This window comes from Neophocaena asiaeorientalis, unplaced genomic scaffold, assembly GCF_003031525.2.
Source record: "Neophocaena asiaeorientalis asiaeorientalis breed wild unplaced genomic scaffold, Neophocaena_asiaeorientalis_V1.1 scaffold19, whole genome shotgun sequence".
Classification (NCBI taxonomy): domain Eukaryota; kingdom Metazoa; phylum Chordata; class Mammalia; order Artiodactyla; family Phocoenidae; genus Neophocaena; species Neophocaena asiaeorientalis.
The window spans coordinates 3,643,371-3,670,079 of NW_020173388.1; the positions used below are offsets into that span (position 1 = coordinate 3,643,371).

The window sequence follows — 26,709 nt, forward strand, 5'->3', positions numbered from 1 at the left end:
GGCCTTTGGCAAGTCACTTACCTCCTCTCTGCCTCAGTTTCCTCATCTGCAAAGTGGGGACACAAATAGCACTTACACCAAAGGGTTGTTTTAAAGATAAAATGAGATGGTGTTAAATACGTAGGACACTCAATGGACCTAAGTTGCTGTGAGCTGAATAACGACGACTGGGTGAATCTAGACCACGTCCATATGAATGACTTTTATGCGGAATTCATCTCGACGTTCTAAGCTTTGGACTAGAGAAGGGTCAGGATAAAGTCCCTGTCCTCCCCTCAAGCAGCTCGCCTTTCAGGTGGACAGACAGACAATAAGCAGGTGAACAATTTCAGACGGTGGTGAGTACCGGAAGAAGATAAACTAGCATGACGTTCACTGCGTGGAAGGAAGGGGGCACCTAGTTTAGGGAGATAGGGAAGCGTCTTCGGAGGAAGTGACACTCTACCTGTGGAAATGAAAGACAAGAAAGGGCCAGATATAGGAGAGGGGAGAAAGGGAAATGAGAGAGGAAGAGCATTTCAGAACAGCAAGTGTGAAGGCCCTGAGGTGAAATTAAGAGAAAGGCGCAGCAAGACAGCAGTCAGGGTGGCAGGAGGGAAGGGAGCAAGGAAAAGGAGAGCAGGATTTGTGGTGAGGCCAGATCACAATGAGCCCTGGAGGAGTTTGGCTCTTATTATAAGGCCAACAGGAAGGAGCCTCTAAAGGATTCTGAGCAGAATGATGAATAGCATCTCCCTTTAAGAGATAATCAGAACGTTATGGCTGTGTTATGCCCTTTAGATGTTTGTATTTTATTCCGTAGCAAACAAACCACACTGCTCCTGTTGCCACTGGAGCCAACAGTGGGATGATCTGGCTTGTGCTCCAAGCCATCTGATGGGGAAGGCTGCCATCTGCTGGGAGGAAGCATGATTAAAAAGCTGTTGTTCCCTGATGGGGACTGAGGCACTCCTACACGGGGATTCCCACTGCATGTAGAAGTAAAGCGTTTTGTAACACGATAAGGATGAAATGTCAAAGTATAACTACTCTCCACTTGCCCTCCACCCTGCCTCCTTAAGGAGCCCATGTGTGAGCTGCTCAGCCTCAGGTACGAACGGGATACCACTGACCTATAAAAGAAAGGCAGGGAACACCTCTCAGGACAGAACTAGGGGGCACAGGCGGGCAAGAGAGAGGCAAGCTGCAGCTTGAGAGAAAGAGGAAAGGTATTTGTGGGGAACAGCTGTCATGGTGACTGGGACTTGGGAAGAGATGTGCCTCAAGAACTTTTCAGCAGGATTTGCTCTGTGTTAGATGGTAGAATTCCCTTGAATGTACTTCGGTAAGACCTAGGTTATTTCTCAAAGCTTTCTGAAGTAAAATTTGTGCTTGTTTTTAGGTACACTATGGTTTTGAAGACCGGTCTTAAAGCAGTCCAGGTCTATGCTGGGCATGACCATGTAAACAAACATTGGGATGTTCTCTGACATGACAGATTAAGCTATATAATCATTACTACTATTCATTCTTCCTCAATCCTCTCCTAGGCACAGCTCCCCACTGCCTTAGCTCAGGGTCATTTGGGCAAGAGAAAGGAGAATGTGGGAAAGGGTTTTGCTTGAGGGTGAGAAGGCAGAGGCAGGAAGAGGGCAAGCCCTTCCAGCTGGTTCAATAACAACAAAAACTGGGACCTCCGTGCAAACTAGAGCTCAAAAATATCACATCACCAAGCTAACTATTAAGCTGTGTCTCCTCTCACACCCCCTCGGTCTGCATTTTTGTGACCTTTTTCTCTTGTTTCAAATATATGTTTCATGTTCATTTTCACCCGATTTCATCTGTGTCAAGATAGCACTGGCAACTGAGTAGGCACTAAGAAAGCTGGGTTTATAACTCATACCATACACCAGGATAAATTCTAAACGGATCAAAGATTTCAATGTTTAAGAAAAGAAAACCCATGGTGAATTCTTTCATCACCTAGAAGTAGAAAGAGACATTTCTAATTATGATTCAATACAGAAGCCATAAAAGAGGTCAGTACTGCCATTTAACTCAGAAAAATGAAGTGACGGTCCTATAGGATACTCCAGTCCACTTTACTTTCTATGCCAGGGATGTGTTGAGGATGTGTTTGGCCTCCCCAACCGCACTGACAGTCCAAGGATGGGATCCACGTCTTATTCATCTGCAGCTCAGTGCCTATGCCCTGAACATAGTAAGTGCTCAATAAAGTTTAACAGTGACAGTGATGATTAGTGACGACACATTAGTAAGGTGTTAGAATGATGGAACTTACACTACAATATACATTTTTTAAATGTGCACACAACCAAAACTGCCATGTTTCAGTCATCTCAACACCCTCACAGGACACAGAAGAGTGCCTTAGTATATTCTCAGTAAACGTCTTTCATATGAAGGAATGTTTGAGTGAGAGGGGCATGGTGACATGCTGACTACACATGGCCTAATGTTTACATTATTTTATGTAAATAATATATAAATATACTCGCTGTTTATTGAATTAACATAAAGACTTACTGGAATTTTTAACAAGGAAAATCTAGAAGATAAATTCAGAAGATAGAAGCTTTAAAGTAGTCCTTTCTAAAGCAAAGTCTGAAATTTTTCTATACCGGGACTTCAGGGGGGCTATTTTGGGGCAGCACAGACAGGCAAGGCCCTCTAAAAGGTAGGCTTTCCCACCCTTTAAAAACATGGGCTGAGATCTGAACAGGAATTAACCATGAGATGATCCTAGGAAAACAATAAACATCTAGGGAGAGAAAACCAGCCATGCAGATTCTGAAGCAGGAGCAAGTATGGGATTGGCCTTTTAGGGGAAGAGAAAAGAAGCCAGTGTGACTGGGGCAGAGTGAGCAGTAGGGAGAGTGGTAGGGAGTGAGGTCAGAGAGCCCGTGGAGCTCTAGAGACCCCTACAAAAGGTTTGCGTTTATCCTAAGAGCAATGGGACACCACAGGAAGGATAATATAGTAAGGGAACGATGTGATCCAATTTGGTTTTTAAAATATCCCCTCTGGCTAAGGTAGTAAAGACCTGAAAGGGAACAAGAGCAGAAGCAGGGAGACTACTCAGGAGGAGAACATAGAAATCCAGGTGAGAAATGACTGTAAGCAGGATGAGTGGGATGATGACCGTAAATGACCGCAAGTAGCAGAGGAAATGAATGAATTCAGGAAATGGTCTGGAAAGAAAACAAAGAGAACTTACATTGGATGCATTGGATTTGAGGGTGAAGAAAAAAGAATCAGGCAGAAATAGATTTTGGCGGGGGGGAAATCTTCAGTCTTCAGTTGGAAGACCAAAGGAGGAACAAGATTGGGAGGAAAGTCAAGACTTCTGTCTCAAAGCATATTATATTTGAGGTGCCTATGATACATCCAAATGAAGATGTCCAGTAGGCAGCTGAATACAAAAGTGTGGGACTTTAAAAACATGAGCAGACCAAAGAGTGTATTTTTGGCAGACTGATCCGGTACACCTTTATAAGGAGGCGACAAATACTTGAGGGAAGAGTGTCCTGGCAGAGGAAAAAGCAGGTGAAATGATCGAGGTGGGAGCAAGGAGGCCCACGTGGCTGGAGGGCAGAGACAGTGGGGAGAGTGGTGGGACACGAGGCTGGAGGGGCAGGTCAGATCATGTGGGCCTTGTAAGCTTACGTAGGACTTTAGACTACAAACTCTGCAAGATGAGAACCCCCTCTGGAGAGGTGAGAGCAGGAGAGTTGTGTGTAATTTATGTTCTAAGGGATCCCTGTGACGGCCACATGAACCATGAACTGGTGGAAATGACGTGGGGAAGGCATGAATGTGGCAAGAATGGAAGCTACTGAAGCAGACCAAGCAAGAGATGATAGTGGCTTACAAAGGTGACAAATGCTTGGATGTTAAGAATGGTCATTGTCGGGCTTCCCTGGTGGCTCAGAGGTTGGGAATCCGCCTGCCAATGCAGGGGACGGGGGTTCGTGCCTCGGTCCAGGAAGATCCCACATGCTGTAGAGCGGCTGGGCCTGTGAGCCATGGCCGCTGAGCCTGCGCGTCTGGAGCCTGTGCTCCACAACGGGAGAGCCCACAACAGTGAGAGGCCCCGCGTACCAAAAAAAAAAAAAAAAAAAAAAAGAAAAATGGTCACTGTCATGACATATTTCAAAATTAGGGTTTGCTAATGGCTTGGAGGCAAAGTGTAAGGGAAAAACGGGTGTCAAGAATGACTCCAAGGTTTTTGACCTGAGCACCTGGATGAATGAATTGTGATGCCATTTGCTAAAATGGGGAACAGTGGAGGAAGTGCAAGTTTGGGGGCAGAAGTAAGAGTTCAGTTATGGATATGTTAAATTTTACATTTCTACTAGATATTCGAGTAGGGTTGTTAAAGAGACAATTGGTTACAAAACTCTGGAGCTCAAGAAAGAAATGGAAGCTGGAGATAATTTGGGAAGTCATCAGCATACAGTTAAAGCCACAGAACTGATGACATCATCCAGGGAGCAAGGAAAGTTCTAAAGAATCTGAGAGAACTGAGCCATCGCCCACTTCAACCTAGAGGCTGGGAAAACAAAGATGATCTAGCAAAGGAAACTGAGTCAGGAGCATTCAATGAGGTAGGATGACAATGAAGTGGTATCCCAGAAGTCAAGTAGAGAAAGACTTCCAAGAAACAGGGAGTGAATGTATCAAACAAGAAAGATGAGGATGAAGAATTAGCCATTGAATTTGGCAAGGTAGAGGTCACTGTGATCTCAACAAGAGCAACTTCAGCTAAGTAGAGGGGATAAAAGCGTAAGTCGGTTCTCAAGAGAATGGGAAGAGAGGATGGAGACAATAACTCATAAACTATTTTGAGGAATTTTCCTCTAAAAAGGAGCAGAGTATAGGAGTGGTATCTGGAGGGGTACATGGGGTTAAGGGAAGGTTTGGTTTCTTCAAGATAGGAGTTATTCCTGCATGTTCATGTGCTCATGGGAATGATCCAGTGGAGAGGGAAATAAAATGATGTGGGAAAGAGAGGGGCTAATTTTAGGGGCAAAGAGCTTAAAATTAGGTGGAATAGGATTCAACATACAGGTTGAGAGAATGGCCTCTGGTAAGAACAAAGACAGCTTGTCTATTATTAACAGGACAAAAGGTAGAGTATATATGTATAGATCCTGGTAGTTTGGTAGGTTCCATGTTAGCAAATGAATTGATTAGGGAAATGTAGTATGATTGCCACACAATCACTGAGAGCAATGAAAGCACACTTGAAGTTCAAGGTCATGGATTTAAAGATCAGTCAACACAGTTGTTTGTTTTCCCTTGTCATCATTTTTTTTTTTTTTGCATCTTTTCAAGTGCAGGCAAGAATTGGATTTAACTAAGCAAGAATGACAAGAGGGAGAGACAAGGGAGCTAATACTTGCAAGGAAGTGATTCCATTGGTAGACTATGGACTAAGGTAAGGAGAGACAGAAGGACATAAGGTAGTATGTGGTATATAATGAACAGCTGATAGCATCAGTGGATTAGAGGTCCCTTTGAAGCTGAAGAATTGAGAGGGTACAAGGAGGAGTAAGTGAGCTGGAAAGATAGATGTGCTTAGAGATTAGAATGCTTGAAACAGACATTTTGGAAATGATACAGCAATTGACATTATCAAAGGCTAATGCAGTGGGTGTCTAAGATGCAGTGAAGGATCCCATCATTCAAAGTGAAGAGGTCAAAGAACTAAGAAGGCAAATGGATCACCTATACTGAAATATCCACACAAAAAGGTGACAAAAGGGTTGGCGGTGGGAGAAAGACAGTAAACTAGAGCAGTTTCAGTGGAGTGGAGGAGAAAGACACCTAACTAGGTGGGTAGAGAAGAGAATGGCAAGCAAGAAAAAGGAGTCAGTAACTACAGATAACTCTTGACAAGCTCTGCAGTGACTTGCAGAAAAATGGGGCTGATGGTGCGAGAAGGAAGGGTCTGAAGAAGACATGGGGTTAAGGGTTATTTCAAGATAGAAGATTCTGCTCAACATCATTAAAATCATTAGAGAAATGCAAATCAAAACTACAATGAGATATCATCTCACACCAGTCAGAATGGCCATCATCAAAAAATCTACAAACAGGGGCTTCCCTGGCAGCACAGTGGTTGGGAGTCCGCCTGCAGATGCAGGGGACGCGGGTTTATGCCCTGGTCCGGAAGGATCCCACATGCCGCGGAGTGGATGGGCCCGTGAGCCATGGCCGCTGGGCCTGCGCATCCGGAGCCTGTGCTCTGCAGCGGGAGGGGCTGCATCAGTGAGAGGCCCGCATACAGCAAAAAATAAAAAATAATAATAATAAAATTTTAAAAATTTAAAAAATCTACAAACAATACATGCTGGAGAGGGTGTGGAGAAAAGGGAAACCTCTTGCACTGTTGGTGGGAATGTAAATTGATACAGCCACTATGGAGAACAGTATGGAGGTTCCTTAAAAAACTAAAACTAGAACTACCATACGACCCAGCTATCCCACTACTGGGCATATACCCTGAGAAAACCATAGTCCAAAAAGAGTCATGTACCACAATGTTCATTGTAGCTCTATTTTCAATAGCCAGGACATGGAAGCAACCTAAGTGTCCATCGACAGATGAATGGATAAAGAAGATGTGGCACATATATACACAATGGAATATTACTCAGCCATAAAAAGAAACAAAATTGAGTTATTTGTAGAGAGGTGGATGGACCTAGAGTCTGTCATACAGAGTGAAGTAAGTCAGGAAAAGAAAAATAAATACTGTATGCTAACACATATATATGGAATCTAAAAAACAACAACAACAAAATGGTCATGAAGAACCTAGGGGTAAGACAGGAATAAAGACACAGACCTACTAGAGAATGGACTTGAGGACACGGGGAGGGGGAAGGGTAAGCTGGGACAAAGTAAGAGAGTGCCATGGACATATATACACTACCAAATGTAAAATAGATAGCTAGTGGGAAGCAGCCGCATAGCACAGGGAGATCAGCTCGGTGCTTTGTGACCACCTAGAGGGGTGGGAGGGAGGGAGACGCAAGAGGGAAGAGATATGGGGATATATGTATATGTATAACTGATTCACTTTGTTATAAAGCAGAAACTAACACACCATTGTAAAGCAATTATACTCCAGTAAAGATGTTAAAAAAAAAAAAAGAAGATTCTAGAGTACATGTGTATGCTCATGGGTCTGATTCATTAGAAAGAGAGAGACTGATGCTGTTAGGAGAGAGAGGGGATAACTGCAGGAACAAAGGTCTTCAGGAGACAAGAGTGGAATCCAAAGCACAAGTGGAGGCTTTTGCCACTCATAAAAAGAGGCACAGTTCTTCCCTGAAATATGAGAAAAGGCAGAATCCATGGGTGCAGGTTAGAGTAAGGCAATAGATTAGTGGTAAGAAAATAAGGGAGTTCATGACATCGCTTCTATTTTCTCAAGTGTGAGGCAAAGTCTTCAGCTGTTTGGGGTCAAAGGTGTGAAGGCTGGAGTAGAGTAAAGAAGGCATTTAGTCATCTCACAGATTAGGAGAACTAATTTATTAGGTGAATAAAGTGGGCTTGCTAGGCAGTGCCAAGTGAACAGCTGAGATCTGTGGTTATGAAATTGAAATAAAAGCAGTCAGTATGATTGTGTGATTTTGTACAGGAAGAGTCAGATGCTCAGGTGTAGGCAGAGGGTGGATGGGTGGGCTTAACCAGGGTTGAGGTTTTCCCAGGAGAAGTACGGTGAACAGCCAAAGAGCCAGTGGGGAGGTGAAGATGTTGTAAGTAAGCAACTGACATGACAGACCATAGAATCAAGGCTGATAAAGACAAGTCAAGGAGAAAATGAGATGAAACGTGGTCAGCCAAGGAACTGGAAGCCCAATGTGGACAAGGAATTGTTCTGGGTGGAGTCATCAATGAGAGGCCATAAGTGAGCTGGATGTTTATACCAAAGTCCCATCAGTCCTGTTAGCTTGTGAACTTGGTGATGACTGAACATATAGTAAGCCCTTAGTAAACATACTCTTTGAATTTTTGTTCAGTGAGTGTTTTGTTACTACATCTTTAACAATGTAATAGCATTTATTGAGCACCACCATGTGCTAAACACTGAGAAAACTATCCTCCCTTCAAGGATCCCTCCCCTTAGCTGAGGAAAAAGATAGTGATATAACCCAAAATCTTAAGTGCTATAATAGAGGTATGTTCAAAGTGGCAACCCAGAGGACTGCAATGACTAACTGTAGAGAAGTCTTAAGAAGGGCTTCAAAAAGAAGTGACAGTGATTAATCGAGGACAGCTAGTGACAGTGACTAATCAAGGACAGCTAGCAAGTCCCCAGGTGGAGAGAGAGCAGAGTGAAGAGATTGTTTCATCACCAGAGTCTCAATTTCCTATCAGAGATTCTTGAGGTCCAAAGACAGGGCATTGCAAAACAGCAGGTAAATGACACAAGTGTTATCCTCCTTTAAAACAAAATGGGGGGGGGGAGGGACTTCCTTGGTGGCACAGTGGTTAAGAATCCACCTGCCAATGCAGGGGCCACGGGTTCAAGCCCTGGTCAGGGAAGATCCCACGTGCTGTGGAGCTACTAAGCCCGTGAGTCACAACTACTGAGCCTGCACTCTAGACCCCGCGTGACACAACTACTGAGCCCTCGTGCTTAGAGCCGGTGCTCCACAACAAGAGAAGCCACCGCAGGGAGAAGCCCGAGCACGGCAATGAAGAGCAGCCCCGCTCGCCGCAACTAGAGAAAGCTCGCGCAGCAGCGAAGACCCAGTGCAGCCAAAAATAAATAAATAAATAAATTTATATTAAAAAAATAAAAGGCTTCTTGCAGGCAAACCTTCCCATTAGAACCCCCGGAGGGACCCCCAACACCTACCTCTCAGGGAAGATGGCAGAAGCCGTGGCGGGAATCCGGTCAGCAGAGACGGGGAGATAATCACGCCAGCTCTGGGAAGCAACTCGACTTCGTGGGGCTTGTGGGGCTCGCGGGGAGCATGGGGCCCCTGGGGCTTATGGGGCTTGCGGGCCTCACGGGGTGGATGAGGTTTGTAAGGTGCATGGGGTTTGGGGGGCCTGTGGGGCTCACAGGGTTGGTAGAGCTCATAGGGCTTGTGGGGCTTGGGGATCTGGTGGGACTCTGTACACCCCTCTGACTCGCCTGGCTGGCCTTGCTCGCCGGCCTCCTCGGCTAACCCCGGCTCCTCGGACTCCCCAGGCTGGTTGTGCATGTCAAATATCCTGACTACAAAGGGCTTCTGGAGGGCTTCGGAGCGAGTGGATATTTCTGCCATGTCATGCCCATCGGACAGCCCAGAAGAACCCGAAAACTCCTGGCTCTCCATTGGCGGCGCAGAAGCTCCCGCTGGGCGACGACCGGAGGCTGCTCGCCTTCTAGAAGCTGGGAGAGGATGGGGGGGCGGCCCGCATTCCGCGCGCCCCGCCCCCCGCGCGCCCCGCCCCAGCGCGCCCAACCCAGACGCGACGCCGGCAGCGCGCAACAAGCCCCGCCTCTGGGCCCCTCCCTGCACGTTCTCCCGTTGCCAAGAGGACGCGCCAAGCTGCGGGGGCCCACCTGGGGCCCTGCCCCTTAGAGAGGAGGCAGGTGAAAAAGAGAAAAGGGGCAGGCTCCTGACCAGCTGTTTTTGCTTCCCTTACTTTAAGTCTGTTTCTAAGCGCATACACTTGCATGTAGGATCATTACATCTTCTTGCAGAGTTGACCTCTTTATTATGTAATTCCCCTCTTTTAAAAAATTATTTTTCCAGTTTTATTGAGAAATAACGGACATACATCCCTGTATAAGTTTAAGGTGTACAGCATGATGGTGTGATTTACATGTATTGTGAAATGATTACCATGATAAGTTTAGTTAACATACATCCTCTCATATTGGTACAATAAAAAAAAACTTTTTTTCTCCTTGTGATGAAAATTCTTAGGATCTGCTCTCTTAACAACTTTCCTATAATGCATACAGCAGTGTTAACTAGAGTCATCATGTTGTAGGTTCCATCCCTGGTGCTTATTTATCTTATAACTGTAAGTTTGTATCTTTTGACCACTGTCCTCTAACCGACCCCCTCCCCCCAATCCATATAACCACAAACCTGATTCCTTTTTCTGAGTTTGGTGTTTGTTTGTTTAAATTCCACACATCAGTGAGATCATATAGTATTTGTCGTTCTCTGTCTTGTTTTGCTTAGCATGATGCCTTCAAGGTTCATCCACGTTGTTGCAAATGATAGGATTTCCTTGTTTTTTAATGGCTGAATAATATTCCATTGTATGCATGTATATACATATATATATACACTACAAATTCTTTTATCCATTCGCCCATCCACGGACACTTAGGTTGTTTCTATGTCTTTGCTACTGAAAATAATGCTGCTAGGAACATGGTGGTGCAGATATCTTTTTGAGTCAGTGTTTTCATTTCCTTTGGATATATTCTCAGAAGTGGAATTGCTGGATTGTATGGTAGTTCTATTTTTAATTTTTTGAGGACCATCCATACTGTTTTCCACAGTGGCTGTACCAATTTACAATCCCACCAACAGTACCAAAGATTCCCTTTTCTCTACATCCAAGTTGGCATTTGTTATCTCGTCTTTTTGATGATGGCCATTCTAATAGGCTTGGGGGGATACTTCATTGTTTAACTGGCATTTCCCTAATGAGGAGTGATGTTATCTTTTCATGTACATGTTGGCCATTTATAGATCTTATTCAGGAAAAATGTCTGTCAGGTCCTTTTCCGTTTCTTATTTTATTTTTTCTGCTATTGAGTTGTATGTGTTCTTTATATATTTTGAATATTAACCCCTTATCAGATATGCAGTTTGCAAATACTTGTCCCATTCCATTGGTTGTTTTCTCATTTTGTTGATGGTTTCTTTTGCTGTGTAGAAGCTTTTTAGTTTGATGTAGTCCCACTTATCTTTTATTTTGTTGCTTGTGCCTTAGGTATAATTCCCCTCTTTATCTTTGATAACTTTCATTATTCGCAAATCTTCTGTGTCTGAAATTAATATAGCTACTCCTGCTTTCTTTTGATTGTGTTATATCTTTCTTCATTCACATAATTTTAATCTATATGTCTCTTTATATTCAAAGTGAGTTTCTTGTAAGCAAGAAGTGAGTTTATGGATCTTTCATTTTTTAATCCACTCTGAATTTTCTGTCTTTTAATTGGTGCATTTAGACCACCGACCTTCAAAGTGATTATTGATTTAGTTGGATTAATAGCTACCATATTTTTACTGTTTTCTATCTGCTGTCCTTGTTCTTTGTTTCTTTTTGTCTTCCATTCTTTTTCTACCTTTTGTGGTTTTAAGTGAGCATTTTATTTGATTTCATTTTCTCTCTTTTCTTGGCATATCAGTTATAACTTCTTTTATTTTTTTTAGTGGTTGCCCTAGAGTTTGCAATATACATTAACAACAAATCCAAGTCTACTTTCAAATAACACTATACCACTTCACAGGTAATGTGAATACCTTAAAATAACTAAATAATCCAAATTCCTCCCTCTCATCCCTTGTATCATTGCTGTCATAACATTTATACACACATATAAGCATACATAGTCAAATATAATGTTGCTATTATTATTTTGAAGAAACAAATCTGTTAGATCAATTAAGAATAAGACAAATGAAAGTTTTAATTTTACCTTCACTTATTCCTTTTCCAATGTTCTTCCTTCCTTTATGTAGGTCCAAATATCTGACCTATATCATTTTCCTTCTGTCTAAAGAATTTCTTTTTAACAAATCTTGCAACAAAGAAGTACTGGCAAAAAATTCCCTCAATTTTTGTCTAAGAAATTTTTCTCCTTCACTTTTGAAGGATTTCACAGGGTACAGAATTCTAGGCTAACGGTTTTTTTTCTCAACACTGTGAATATTTTACTCTACTCTTTTCTTGTTTGCATGGTTTCTGAGAAGCCTAATGTACTTCTTATCTTTGATCCTCTATAGGTAAGGTGTTTTTTCCTCTGGCTTCTTTGTGGATTTTTTCTTCAACTTTGATTTTCTGCAGCTTAAAAGTGCTATGCCTATCTATAGTTTTTTGTTGTTGTTGCTGTTGTTTTTTGTGGGGGAGGGCATTTGTCCTCCTTGGTGTTCTCTGAGATTCTGGGATCTGTGGTTTGGTGTCTGACATTAATTTGGAGAAATTCTTAGTCATTGTTTCAAATATTTACTCTGTTCCTTTCTTTTCTTTCTTTCTGGTTTCCCATTACACACATGTTGCAACTTTTGTAGTTGTTCCACAATCCTTGTATATTCTGTTTCTTTCTAGTCTTTGTTCTTAGATTTTCAGTTTTGGAGGTTTCTACTGAGATACTCTCAAGCTCAGAGATTCGTTCCTCAGCTATGTCCAGCCTTTTAACAAGCCCACTAAACACATTCTTCATTTCTGTATTGTGCTTGTGGTATCTCTTCTGTATGTTTTGTGTTTTAGTACGTCTTGTAGTTTTTCTTGATAGCCAGGCATGATGTACTGGGTAAAAGGAGCTGCTGTAAACAGGCCTTTAGTAATGTGGTGGTGAGGTTGGGGGGCGGGGAGGGGGAGCGTTCTATAGTCCTATGATTAGGTCTTAGTCTTTTAGAGACTAAGTGCCTCTGGACTGCAAACTTAAGTCTTAGTTTTCTGCACTTTTAGGTGGAACAGAATGTCTAGAGTGGGCTGGAGTTGGGTATTTCCCCCAGGTCAGCTAGGCTCTGGTAATAACCCAGCAGGCTAGGCTCTGGTTAACTAGTTTCCCCTGAGGGCAGGCCTCGTTAAGAAGGACAGAGTGCTCTGGCATATTTCAAAAAATATTTTCCCCTCCCTTGGAAGCACCAGGGGATTTCTCTCCAATATTTATTATAGGAATCTGGTCAAGGTTCTGGAGGTAAATCTCAAATAATTGGAGGCCCCTCCAATGACTGGGTTCCCCTAGAGTTTTTTAACTTTCAGACTACTCCACTTTGAGCAACCAGCAATTCATCAGTCACCGTTCCACTTTTTTCTACCCTGGGGTTCCCATGGGGAGTTTCCCACTATAAGTCTCTGCTCTGGTAAATTGTTAATCTCTGTATTCTCCTGTTGCTCCCTCCAATGCTGATTTTTTAGTCTGTTCAGCTTTTTAACTTGTTAGAATGGAGTGGTGGCTTCCAAGCTTCTTACATGCTGGGCTCAAAACTGGAAGTCCTTTTCTTTTTTTAAAAAAAGATCAAGACAGGACACTAAGGTTCAAAGTTGGATTTATGTCTATAGGTAAACAGAGTTATCACTCTTACAAAATATTTCTAGTAAAGAACGCTTATCTATATAAAAAAGCTAAATATCAAGAATTTAAAAAACAAATCCTCATGGTGTTCTTCTTTTAGTGCAATATTTTCTTAAAAAGAAGCCTTTCCTAAATCTTTCTGAATGCTGTTAATTTATATTTCTATGTGGGTTTGATAGTGCTTACTTTTCTTATTGCCCTATCCTGATATTTCTTTCCCTACAGTGTTAAATGGATCCACTTAAAGGAAAGACACCTGGATTTTTACTTGAAAAGACAAAAGTTATTAAAATATTTTAATGTAAATCTCATTTCATTGAGAAACTACAAATGCAATGAATGCTTCCTACTGTTCACTTTAATTTGGTTGATTAAAAATCCAAATCCCGGGAATTCCCTGGTGGCGCAGTGGTTAAGAATCTACCTGCCAATGCAGGGGATGTGGGTTCAAGCCCTGGTCTGGGTAGATCCCACATACCATGGAGCAATGAAGCCCGTGCACCACAACTACTGAGCCTGCGCTCTAGAGCCTGTGCGCCACAACTACTGAGCCAATGTGCCACAACTACTGAAGCCCGTGCACCTAGGGCCCGTGCTCCGCAACAAGAGAAGCCACCGCAATGAGAAGCCCATGCACCACAACGAAAAGTAGCCCCCGCTCGCTGCAACTAGAGAAAGCCCGCATGCAGCAACAAAGACCCAACGCAGCCAAAAATAAATAAAAATTAAAAAAGATCCAAATCCCTCCAAATACATTGTTTTACCAATATTTTTAAAGTTCAAAATATAAATAGAGAAAGTCTTAATCAATTAACATTATCTTATATATGTGTATATGCCCTGCATTGAGAAAATAGGAAATGCCTTATTTTTTATTGGAAAGTGGAAACTTTTGGCTTCTAGCCTGCCGCTAAACATTCCCTGGTGACATTCAAATCATGAGCCTCACAGTGGGCCTAGGCCTGATCACTGCATGTCTGCAGCCAGCTGTGCAATCAGGTCTCTGGCATCTTGCATGATGGAGGGTATCTCTGAGCCATTCTCAGTCACCTGGGTTCCAAACAAGAACATCTTCCTGTCATTTCCCACCTCAGATAATGCCAAAGCTTCATGGATATCTGTAATGTGATAGGCTGCTTCAAGATCCTTCACCAAGAATGAAAAAAGAATTGAGAAAAAGTTGGTTATTTTGCAATCTTTTTGGATAGATACATTTATTACTCTCATTTATTGCTCTCAATGACCCCACCTCCATTCTAATATGGAGGATACTGTAATCCCATTACTATGATCTTAATGATTGTTTGAATATAATGATTTTCATTGGAACTATATCAGCATTTATGAGTTATCATCAAAAAAGTATGTTCTGGAATGAAGTTAAGTCGATATAATACCTTAATCAATTTCCTAAACAGTGCAATCTATCTGCTTCTAATTTTGTTTTTCCATTTTTATCTTTATTTTCCTAAGATTATTTTTAATTTGTCTTAACAGTAGAAATTTGATTCGTTAATTGGTTTTTGTCCATATCATATTTTATTGATGAAGCATTCGCCAAATGTGAGTTTTCACAATGTGAGTTTGCAACCATTATTTCTACTGAACAAAAAATTTTGGATCAAACTTGGAGGGATGGAGGGAGACAGAGAAGGGATAAGGGAGGAAGTGAATTTAGAAAATGGAGTAGTAGGTAAAGGAGGCTGAGAGGGGAGGGACAGGTGGAGGGAAAGAGGACAAGATGGAGAAGCGGGGAAGGCTTAAAGGACAGAAACCCACTGGGAGAGGTAGAGAGAGGAGAGATTAAAATGAGGAGACAGAAAGCATGTGTTTATGCTGCATGTCAAGGACAAAACCTCCTTGAGGTCAAAATGCCAAGGTCAAAACATATTTCTCTGCCTCTCACACATCAAGAATTATTTATGCAAATAACCTCTGACATTCCCTCTCCTAAATACATACACAGATTCAGTTATAGTTTTTAAGTCCTTTGCAAAAGTTTAAGTATCTTCACTCCTAAAATTGCATTTGTATTTGGCTTTTTGTTGTTTCATAGTGTTTTCCCATAGCTTTAGGGCATCATCTGGAAATAGTCCAATATTGTGTCATTTTTTTCTTGTACCAATATGAACCTATCAAATTCCATAACTGGGAGCCTGTGAGACTTTTCCTGATGTGGTATGATTACCTTTCTGGTCCTCCCAATATATTGCCTGTCTGAAACCTGAATTCACTTATTCCTAGAGCCCGCAGTGAATTTTGCAACTGTGTTAATGAATCTAGTAACATGTGGACAATGTCTCAAGTTAAAAAAAAAAAGTCACTGATGGAATTGGAGAGGAAGAAAATAGAAGGAGGGTGTTGCGTGGGAGGAGGGGCTCCTTGTAATGATAAAAGCACATCAGGGATAAATATCAGGTGCATTCCACACTTACATAACTGTGACTTAATAGAGATCATCACTCAAAGAGTAAAGATAGTAAGTTGACGTTTTAAAAATACTTATGTAATAACTTGAACCAATGAGTCATACAAAAAAATAAATTACTTTGGCCAAGGAGCATCAACCAAGATGCATTACACTTAAACTAGAATATACAAACCTTTTCTTATTAAACCCCAGTAAAAGTTATAAATTTGACACCAAATAGCTCTGTTTATTCAATTTGATAAAGAGATATAAACCACAAAGGAGAGTATTGCTAAATTTGTCTATTAAAAATGAAAACCTGGGACTTCCCTGGTGGCACAGTTGTTAAGAATCTGCCTGCCAATGCAGGGGACACAGGTTCCAGCCCTGGTCCAGGAACATCCCACATGCCATGGAACAGCAAAGCCTGCGTGCCACAACTACTGAGCCTGTGCTCTAGAGCCCATGAGTCACAACTACTGAGCCCGCGTGCCATAGCTACTGAAGCCTGCGTGCCTAGGGCCCGTGCTTCACAACAAGAGAAGCCACCACAATGAGAAGTCCGAGCACCGCAACAAAGAGTAGCCCCAGCTCACCACAACTAGAGAAAGCCTGTGCGCAGCAACGAAGACCCAACACAGACAAAAATAAAAATAAATAAATTTATTTTAAAATAAAGAAAACCTATGTATTAAAAAGAGAACCATAAACAAAATAAAATCATAAGCTAATAGATTGCTGGAGCAGATATGTGTAATGTATGTAACAGACAAAAGTTTTTTCCAAAGGACACGAAAGACTCCTACAACTCAAAAGACAAAAGATAAACACCGTAACGGGAATTTGGGGAAAGATATTAAAAGATAATTCACAAATGTGGAAATTCGTTTCAAAGAATGAAACTAATTTGAAACTAATAACCAGTGAACATCTGAAAAAATGTTCAAGCTCACTAGTAATTAAGGAAATGCAAATTAGAATAATAAGATAAAATTTCATCCCCATGAGACTGGCAAAAATGAAAGTTTGACAAGCCAAGTATTGACAAGGATGTGGAGCTTTAAAAACTGTCATATACTGCTGGTAGGAAAAATAAACTGGTTCAATATCTTTGGAAAGCAACTTGGTAATATCTAGCAAAATTGAATATGGACAAATCCAAAACCCAGCAATTCCTCATGCACTAGAGAAATATTGGTACACATCAACGAGGAGACACATACATGAAGATTCACTGTAGAACTGATTTTAGCAATAAAACATTGGAAATAAACCAAATATCCAACAAGAAAATGGTAAAGTTGTGGTATATTTATACAATGGAATACTATACAGCTTACTTAAATGTACCAGGATCCTCTAAATCTTTACAGTTTGTGGTACTAAAGATGCTCATGAAAGAAAAATCTCCAGCTTTTCTTTTAGAAATAATCTGCTGGACTAGCATCTATGCTGGACTTTCATATAGGCTCCTACTTTTAGATTGTCATTTGTAATTATTTAGTTTACTTCCATAAATATTCACCCATAGAAGTAGTGGAAGAAATGGCAGAAACTGAGCTCTCTTACGACTGGCAACCCTAGAAATTAAGAGAGGGGTTTTAGCATTACAGGCATACCTCAGAGATATTTCAAATTTGGTTCCAAACTACTGCAATAAAATGAATACTGCAGGGCTTCCCTGGTGGCGCAGTGGTTGAGAGTCCGCCTGCCGATGCAGGGGACACCGGTTCGTGCCCCAGTCTGGGAAGATCCCACGTGCCACGGAGCGGCTGGGCCTGTGAGCCATGGCCGCTGAGCCTGCGTGTCCGGAGCCTGTGCTCTGCAACAGGAGAGGCCACAACAGTGAGAGGCCCATGTACCGCAAAAAAATAAATAAATAAAATTTAAAAATGAATACTGCAATAAAGCTAGTCACATGAATTTTTTTGTCTCTCAGTACATATGAAAGTTATGTTTACACTACTGTAGTCTATTAAGTGTGCAATAGCATTGTCTAAAAAAAAGTACATACCTTAATTAAAAAATACCTTACTGCTAAAAAATGCTAACCATCATCTGAGCCTGCAGCAAGTTGTAATCTTTTTGCAATAGTAACTTCAAAGATCACTGATCACAGTTTATCATAACAAATATAATAATGATCTTAAAAGTTTGAAATATTGCAAGAATTACTAAAATGCTACACAGAGACATGAAGTGAGAAATGCTTTTGGGAAAATGGTACCTACAGACTTGCTCGATGCAGGGTTGCCACAAAACTTTGATTTGTAAAAAGCACAATATCTACAAAGTGCAATAAAATGAGGTATGCCTGTACAATGCTATAGATGTCTAACACCTTTTTAACTTTTCTTTATTGTAGTAAAATACACATAAAGAAATTTGCCATATTAACCAATTTTAAGTGTACAGTTCAGTGTACAAATAAGTACATTCACATTGTTGTACACCATCCATCTCCAGAACTCTTTTGAACTTGTAAAACTGATACTCTGTATCCATTAAATAATAACTTCCTGTTTCTCCCTCCCCCAGGCCCTGGCAACCACTATTCTACTTTTTATTTCTATGAATTTGACTACTCTAGGGACCTCACAAAAGTGTATTCAGGGACTTCACTGGTGGGGCAGTGGTTAAGAATCCGCCTGCCAATGCAGGGGATATGGGTTCAAACCCTGGTCTGGGAAGATCTCACATGCCATGGAGCAACTAAGTCCATGCGCCACAAGTACTAAGCCTGTGCGCTAGAACCCGCGGGCCACAACTACTGAGCCCGTGTGCCACAACTACTGAATCCCTCACGCCTAGAGCCTGTGGTCCGCAACAAGAGAAGCCACCGCAATGAGATGCCTGCACACCACAACAAAGAGTAGCCCCCACTCGCCGCAATTAGAGAAAGACTACATGGAGCAACGAAGACCCAGCGCAGCCAAAAATAAATAAACAATTTTTTAAAAAAAGTGTAATCATACAGTATTTGTCTTTTTGTGACTGGCTTATTTCACTTAGCATAATGTCTTCAAAGTTCATCTATGTTGTAGCATGTGTCAGAATTTCCTTTTTTAAGGCTGAATAATATCCATTGTATGCATATATCTCATTTTGTTTATCCATTCATCTGTGGATGGACACTTGGGTTGCTTCTACCTTTTGGCTACTGTGAATAATTCTGCTATGAACATGGCTGTGCAAATATCTGTTTGAGTTCCTGCTTTCAATGCTATTGGTTATATACCCAGAAGTGGATTGCTGGACTATATGAAAACTCTATTTTTTAATTTTTTAAGGAACTGCCATACTGTTTTTCACAGTGGCTGCACCATTTGACATCCCCACCAACACTGCACAAGGGTTCCAATTTCTTCATGAACATTTAATATTTTAATGCATGTGCGTGAAATAAATTCAGGTCAGGCTAATTGATCTAAAACCACTTCTTTATACATATTAAACACGCAAATATTTTGTAGAAATCAATTCAAAAGTCAATAAATGTTTACTGAATTAAATTCAACAGGTAGATTGGTTCAAGATGGTGGAGTAGAAGGATGTGTGCTCACTCCTTCTTGCAAGAGCACTGGAATCACAACTAACTGCTGAACAGTCATTGACAGGAAGACACTGGAACTCACCAAAAAAGATATCCCACATCTAAAGACAAAGGAAAAGCCGCATTGAGATGGTAAGTGGGGCGCAATCACGATAAAATCAAATCCCATAACCACTGAGTGGGTGACTCACAAACTAGAAAACACTTATACCACAGAAGTCCACCCACTGGAGTGAAGGTTCTGAGCCCCACATCAGGCTTCCCAACCTGGGGGTCTGGCAACAGCAGGAGGAATTCCTAGAGAATCAGACTTTGAAGGCTAGCGGGATTTGATTGCAGGACTTTGACAGGACTGGGGGGAAACAGAGACTCCACTCTTGGAGGGCACACTCAAAGTAGTGTGTGCATCAGGACCCACGGGAAGGAGCAGTGGCCCCATAGGAGACTGAACCAGACCTACCCACTAGTGTTGGAGGGTCTGCGGCAGAAGCGGGGGTGGACTGTGGCTCCCCAAGGGACAAGGACACTGGCAGCAGAAGTTCTGGGAAGTACTCCTTGGCGTGAGCCCTCCCAGAGTCTGCCATTAGCCCCATCAAAGAGCTGGTAGGCTCCAGTGCTGGGTTGCCTCAGGCCAAAGAACCAACAGGGAGGGAACCCAACCCCACCCATCAGCAGACAAGCTGATTAAAGTTTTACTGAGCTCTGCCCACCACAGCAACACCCAACCCTACCCACCACCAGTCCCTCCCATCAGGAAGCTTGCACAAACCCCTTAGATAGCCTCATCCATCAGAGGACAGACAGCAGAAGCAAGAGTAACTACAATTCTGAAGCCTGTGGAATGAAACCACATTCACAGAAAGATAGACAAAATGAAAAGGCAGAGGACTATGTCCCAGATGAAGGAACAAGATAAAACCCCAGTAAAACAACTAAAGGAAGTAGAGATAGGCAACCTTCCAGAAAAAGGATTGAGAATAATGATAGTGAAGATGATCCAGGACCTCGGAAAAACAATGGAGGCAAGGATTGAGAAGATGCAAGAAATGTTTAACAAAGACCTAGAAGAATTAAAGAACAAACACCTAGAAGAATTAAAGAACAAACAAACAGAGATGAACAATACAATAAATGAAATGAAAAATACACTAGAAGGAATCAATAGCAGAATAACTGAGGCAGAAGAATGGATAAGTGACCTGGAAGACAGAATGGTGGAATTCACTGCCATGGAACAGAACAAAGAAAAAAGAATGAAAAGAAATGAAGACAGCCTAAGAGACCTCTGGGACAACATTAAATGCAACAACATTCTCATTATAGGGGTCCCAGAAGGAGAAGAAAGAGAGAAAGGACCTGAGAAAATATTTGAAGAGATTATAGTCAAAAACTTCCCTAACATGGGAAAGGAAATAGCCACTCAAGTCCAGAAAGTGCAGACGGTCCCATGCAGGAAAAACCCAAGGAGAAACATACTGAGACACATACTAATCAAATTGGCAAAAATTAAAGACAAAGAAAAATTATTGAAAGCAACAATGGAAAAACGAGAAATAACATACAAGGGAACTCCCATAGATTAACAGCTGATCTCTCAGAAGAAACTTTACAAGCCAGAAGGGGGTCGCATGACATATTTAAAGTGATGAAAGGGAAGACGCTACAACCAAGATTACTCTACCCAGCAAGGATCTCATTCAGATACGATGGAGAAATCAAAAGCTTTACAGACAAGCAAAAGCTAAGAGAATTCAGCACCGCCAAACCAGCTCTACAACAAATGCTAAAGGAACTTCTCTAGGCAGGAAACAAAACAGGAGAAAAGGACCTACAATAACAAACCCATAACAATAAAGAAAAGGGTAATAGGAACATACATATCGATAATTACCTTAAACGTGAATGGATTAAATGCTCCAAACAAAAGACACAGACTCATTGAATGGATACAAAAACAAGACTCATATATGCTGTCTATAAGAGACCAACTTCAGACCTAGGGACACATACAGACTGAAAGTGAGGGGATGGAAAAAGATTTTCCATGCAAATGGAAATCAAAAGAAAGCTGAAGTAGCAATACTCATATAAGATAAAATAGATTTTAAAATACAAAAACAAAAATAAAACAACCCAATTCAAAAATGGGCAGAAGACCTAAATAGACATCTCTCCAAAGAGGACATACAGATGGCCAAGAGGCACATGAAAAGCTGCTCAACGTCACTAATTATTAGAGAAATGCAAATCAAAAGTCCAATGAGGTATCACCACACCAGTAAGAATCAGAAAATCTACAAACAATAAATGCTGGAGAGGGTGTGGAGAAAAGGGAACCCTCTTGCACTGTTGGTAGGAATGTAAATTGATACAGCCACTATGGAGAACAGTATGGAGATTCCTTAAAGAACTAAAAATAGAATTACCGTATGACCTAGCAATCCCAGTACTGGGCATATACCCAGAGAAAACCATAATTCAAAAAGACACATGCACCCCAATGTTCATTGCAGCACTATTTACAATAGCCAGGTCATGGAAGCAACCTAAATGCCCATCGACAGATGAATGGATAAAGTAGATATGGTATATATATACAATGGGATATTACTCAGCCATAAAAAGGAACGAAATTGGGTCACTTGTAGAGACGTGGATGGACCTAGAGACTGTCATACAGAGTGAAGTAAGTCAGAAAGAGAAAAACAAATATCATATATTAATGCATATATGTGGAACCTAGAAAAATGGTACAGATGAACCCGTTTGCAGGGCAGAAATAGAGACACAGATGTAGAGAACAAACATGTGGACACCAGGGCGGAAAAGTGGGGGTGGTGGTGGGGTGAATTGGGAGATTGGGATTAACATATATACACTAATATGTATAAAACAGATAACTAGTACGAACCTGCTCTGTAAAAAATAAATAGATAAAATTAAATTAAAAAAAATAAATTCAACAGGTATTTGTTGAATTCCTACTATGTACAAGGCATTATGCTAGGTTTTACAAGGGACACAAAGGTGAATGATAGTCTCTGTTCTCAAGGAATTTACTGCTGTCCCTTGGTATCTGAGGGGGATTGGCTGCAAGACCCCAGCAGACACCAAAATCTGAGGATGCTCAAGCCCCTTACATAAAATGGCACAGTATTTGCAAATAACTTATGCACATCCTCCCATATACTTTAAATCATCTCTAGATTACTTATAATACCTAATACAATGTAAATGCTATGTAAATAGTTGCCTATGTGTGGCAAATACAAGTTTTACTTTCTGGAACTTTCCAGAATCTTTTTTTTTTCCTGATCCACAGGTGGTTGAATTCACAGATACGGAGGGCTGACTGGTGGTTGAATTCACAGATATGGAGGGCTGACTGTATAATCCAATAGATCTAATAGTATAAACTGAACTGAACATACAACATATTATTGAATATCTTGCTATTAAAAGTAGACATTTCTACTTCTTGTATTAATAATAAAACTATTGAGTACAATTTATATTTGCACAAATTTTTACCTGTTTGTTTGCAAACACAACCAGAGGAAGGATTGGATTTGTCCCAATTAGTTGATGAAGGTGCTTCTTGGCTTCAGGTAATCTGTTGTGATCTGCTGAATCCACCACAAAGATTAGCAGCAATCCTTTGGACAGGTACATTTCCCAACAGGAACGGAAAGGTTTGCTGCCACCAACTACAAAGAACGGTAGAGAAGGAAGACACACACACAAACCTCAGAAGAGTCCACTGAGGGGGGCAGGAAAGACACATTTTGATAATTCCTGAACACTGGATACATATTCTGATAAAAGACCTCTGTGAGACTCTACCCAATTCTTCAAACAACTTGAGCGATGTTACTGGGGAAATGATTGGTGGGAATATTTACCCTCCACAAGCTGGTCACTCATTCTGGAACACAAAGGACCAGCATAAAGATCTTAAATTTGTACTACAGTGGATGTCTCCTGATCTGTTATACACAGCAGCCACGATGGCCAATGCCTGTCAGGTATAGCTCAGCGAAGGGGAGTAGGATACTAAAATAATTCAGGGTGGTGGGTTAAAACACATATTTCTCTAAAATAAGTTTCAAATGGACTGATTTAAATGTCATTGGCTAGCCTCACTTGCACAACTTTTTTCCTTTGTCAAAATCCCAGAACTAATTTCCTCTCTTAATCTTGCACAAAGAGTTAATATGATCCTGTGGGCATTCAGGAATACTTGCTTCAGAAGAAATTCCTTTGGGTTATTTCATTCTGCTGCTTCTTCCCAGAAGAAACTTTTTGGAATGATAATAATACATACACAATGAATTCGGTTTTTATTTTTCTCCTGGGACAGAATATGACAAACAATGGCCCACAGCCTAAATCTGGCTCACTGCCTATTTTTGTACAGCCCACGAACAAAAAATGGATTCTACCTTTTTAAATGTTTGGGGAAAAAAAGAATACCATTTTGTAACACATGAACATTATATCACATTTGGATTTCAGTACAAATAAAGTTGTATGAGAACACAGGCACATAGATTTGTGCACACATGGTCTCCGGCTGCTTTCGCAGTACGCAGGGTTGAGTAGCTGCACGGAGCCCATGCGGCCACAGAGTCTACATTAGCTACTCTCGAGCCCTCTGCAGAAAAAGTGTGCAGACCCCTGTTATAGGGACTTAACAATACCATTTAAAAAACGAATAGGAAAGGGTGTTGATTTGTCTTTGTTTTCTTTTGTATGGAGAGCCAGGCTAGTCATTCTTCAAAGTATTTTGTGTTTTTAATTTTTTTAAAGAATGTGTATAATCCAAGTAATTCATATGGTTTTAACACATGTAGTTTAAAGGTAAATGAACATGTCGTTCCCCATGTTTTTGGCAACACCATGACATTTCACCTACACAGGGATTGCTATCTTTTAGGTTATTAACTTCTAACTTGACAGCAATGTAGTTGAGAACACAGCTTGTATGATGCATCCTCTTTGAAAACTTTGTTAAGACTTGCTGTATGGCCCAGTAAGCGGTCATTGCTGGTAACTGTTCTGTGAGTGTTTGAGAAGAATGTGAATTTTAACTTTTGTATGTGGCTAAAGTTGTCTAATTGGACAATTTTATATTATTCACTAGATCGAACTTGTTGACTGTGTTCAAATTTTATATATCTCTGCGGATATTTTTTCTCCTTGATCTTATTAATAATTGACAAAGATATGTTGAAACCCCTCACTCCAACGGCAGATCTGTCCATTTCTCCCCCAATTGGAGTTTTCTTTTTTCTTCCTATCTCCCTTTCTTTTTTTCCTTCCCTTTCCTTTCCTTCCCATTTTTCTTTTCACTTTTTATATTTTGAGACTTTTGTTAGCCATCCATTTCATTAAAAATATTATTTCTTCCATAGCTTCTGGGGAAATTGAAAACTCTATTCTTAACAATGCTTTTATCATAAAGATTTGCCTGCAGGCTTACCAATTTCTCTGCCCATCATTTTCTCTTCGCAACTGAATGAAAGCAAAAATTCATAGCATTTTACTTGCAGGCTGGAGTTGGGGTACAAAAGGGGGTACAGAAAACTCCCAATTTTCTGGCTTGAGCATGTTGATGGGTGAGGAGACATTTACTGACCAGTTGGATTACAAGGGAAAGGAACAGATACGGAGATATATCGAACATTTTGTCTTGACGATATTAGGCTTGAGAGGCCAGTGAGACAGCCAGGTAGAGATGTCAGGCAACATCTGGATATGTTTGGCTGGAGAGATAAATTTGGGAGTCATTAGCATATAGATAGTATTTAATGTCAAGAGGAAAGGTGAAATCATCCTAGGAGAGAGTGTAAAGAGGAGACAAGAGGATCTAATGCAACTTTGGGGTACAGCAATATTTTGAGAGGTGGTAACTCCAGAACTGCTAGAGGAGGGGTTTCTGGGTTGCCATCTGGTTACAAGAGGTTTGGAGCTTACCTCTATTTGCATTTGCAGAGAAGGAAACACACTGTATTTACTTAGATTGCATTTATATTTGGGGTAGTAAGGGAGGAGGGAGGCTGTTATAGGAGGGGTGCGAAAGCCTTCCCCTCAACTCCCCTTTATCACCACCACTGCAAAAAGAAGAAAATGAAAAGAACAGAAAGTGATTCCCACACTGTACCCAAGCAATAAACTACACATGCATTCTGAAAGTCTAGGAAAATCTGACCCAGTGTTTCATTTCACAATGACCCAATGTTGATAACATTAAATCTGGCTTAAGGTATAACGATAATGTGGCTATAGGCTATCGGTTATCCCCAGAACTACTGAGAAAGACAGCTTACTCTCCAGGAACTCCAACTGGCTGTCTTCAGTGCTGATGCACACTGCATTGAAACCTTGGGTAGGTGCCACGCTGTGCTGGACTCTGTTTAAAGCTAGAGAGTGGAGAACACTGGTCTTTCCTGCTCCATCCAGGCCCAGCACTAGGATCTGCTTATTTTTCTCCTGTGAAACAAAAGATAAGTCAATAAAGCTATGCTATCAGGGCCTGCTTTTCCTGGCTCCTGGCAGTGTGCCTGCCAATAATATTGTGGAATTGTAAACCAGAATAAAACATCGCAAAACATTTAATAGGTCTAGAACAAACTGTACCAGTCAGTTTGTATTTTATATAATCAGCCATCAGTTATGTGATATTAATTGCATACCCCCTCTCCATCCCCCAACTCCTGGTCAATCTATCAAATAAATACTTTATATATATATATATATCAGGATTTATGGGAGATGCCATATTTTCAAGGTCAATTTTCAGACTTCACTTTGCTTCCTGAGTTCATGTCTATTGGAGACTGCAACAGAATTCAATTTGTTGTATGGGGTCTTGGGGCCTACTTGTTCCATATATTGACTTTGCCACTCAGCATGTAAGCATCTAAGGTCTCATATTATTAATCTGTCTTGTCTTCCCAGTTGAATCACTAGATTAAAAGCCCTTAGGGCAAGGTTACCCTCATAAATGAAAAGGCGAAGATTATAGAAACTGTTAAACCAGTTCTAATCATAATTGAGTATTTAAAGTCTGACACTAAAACCTGATGAACTAGATGTAAACTTTAGGAAGAAGCATTCTACCAATATACCAACCTTAGAAAATTTTATGACAAGTGATTGAGGGGCAAGAAGGGCAGGCTGGTATGAAGGCAGAAATAGAAATTTCAGAGTGCTCAGAAAGGTGATTTTTAGGGTACAAACTTTAATGTAAACAGTAATAAATAAGCAACAATCCAGCCAGACTACTCACAGGAATTCTATTTCTCAAACAGCCTACTAAAGAGATTTCTCATGCATAAAAAACACTAATAAATGTCTTCAGTGGCATTGGTTTAAAAATAATAATCATATACATTTCTGCTTGAACACTAAATGTTGACATTAGACTTAGACTGGATTTCTGTTAAAAAAAAAAAAAAAAAAAAAAAG

The 26,709-nt window shown here is 40.9% G+C and overlaps 2 protein-coding genes across 2 annotated transcripts in view; both read right to left on the reverse strand.

The window, feature by feature from the left end:
* Nucleotides 1–9,341, reverse strand: part of SPMAP2L (sperm microtubule associated protein 2 like) — a 56,390-nt gene extending 47,049 nt beyond the window's left edge. The window contains exon 1 of the mRNA XM_024746746.1: nucleotides 8,876–9,341. Within this exon, the coding sequence (XP_024602514.1) occupies nucleotides 8,876–9,341 (466 nt within the window). The remainder of the gene's footprint in view (nucleotides 1–8,875) is intronic.
* Nucleotides 9,342–14,042: 4,701 nt separating this feature from the next.
* ARL9 (ARF like GTPase 9) overlaps nucleotides 14,043–26,709 on the reverse strand; it is a 17,063-nt gene continuing 4,396 nt past the window's right edge. The window contains exons 5-7 of the mRNA XM_024746693.1: nucleotides 25,569–25,731; nucleotides 22,771–22,946; nucleotides 14,043–14,422 (exon numbers count right to left, since the gene is read on the reverse strand). Coding sequence (XP_024602461.1) covers nucleotides 14,243–14,422; nucleotides 22,771–22,946; nucleotides 25,569–25,731 — 519 coding nt within the window. The 3' untranslated portion in view covers nucleotides 14,043–14,242. The remainder of the gene's footprint in view (nucleotides 14,423–22,770; nucleotides 22,947–25,568; nucleotides 25,732–26,709) is intronic.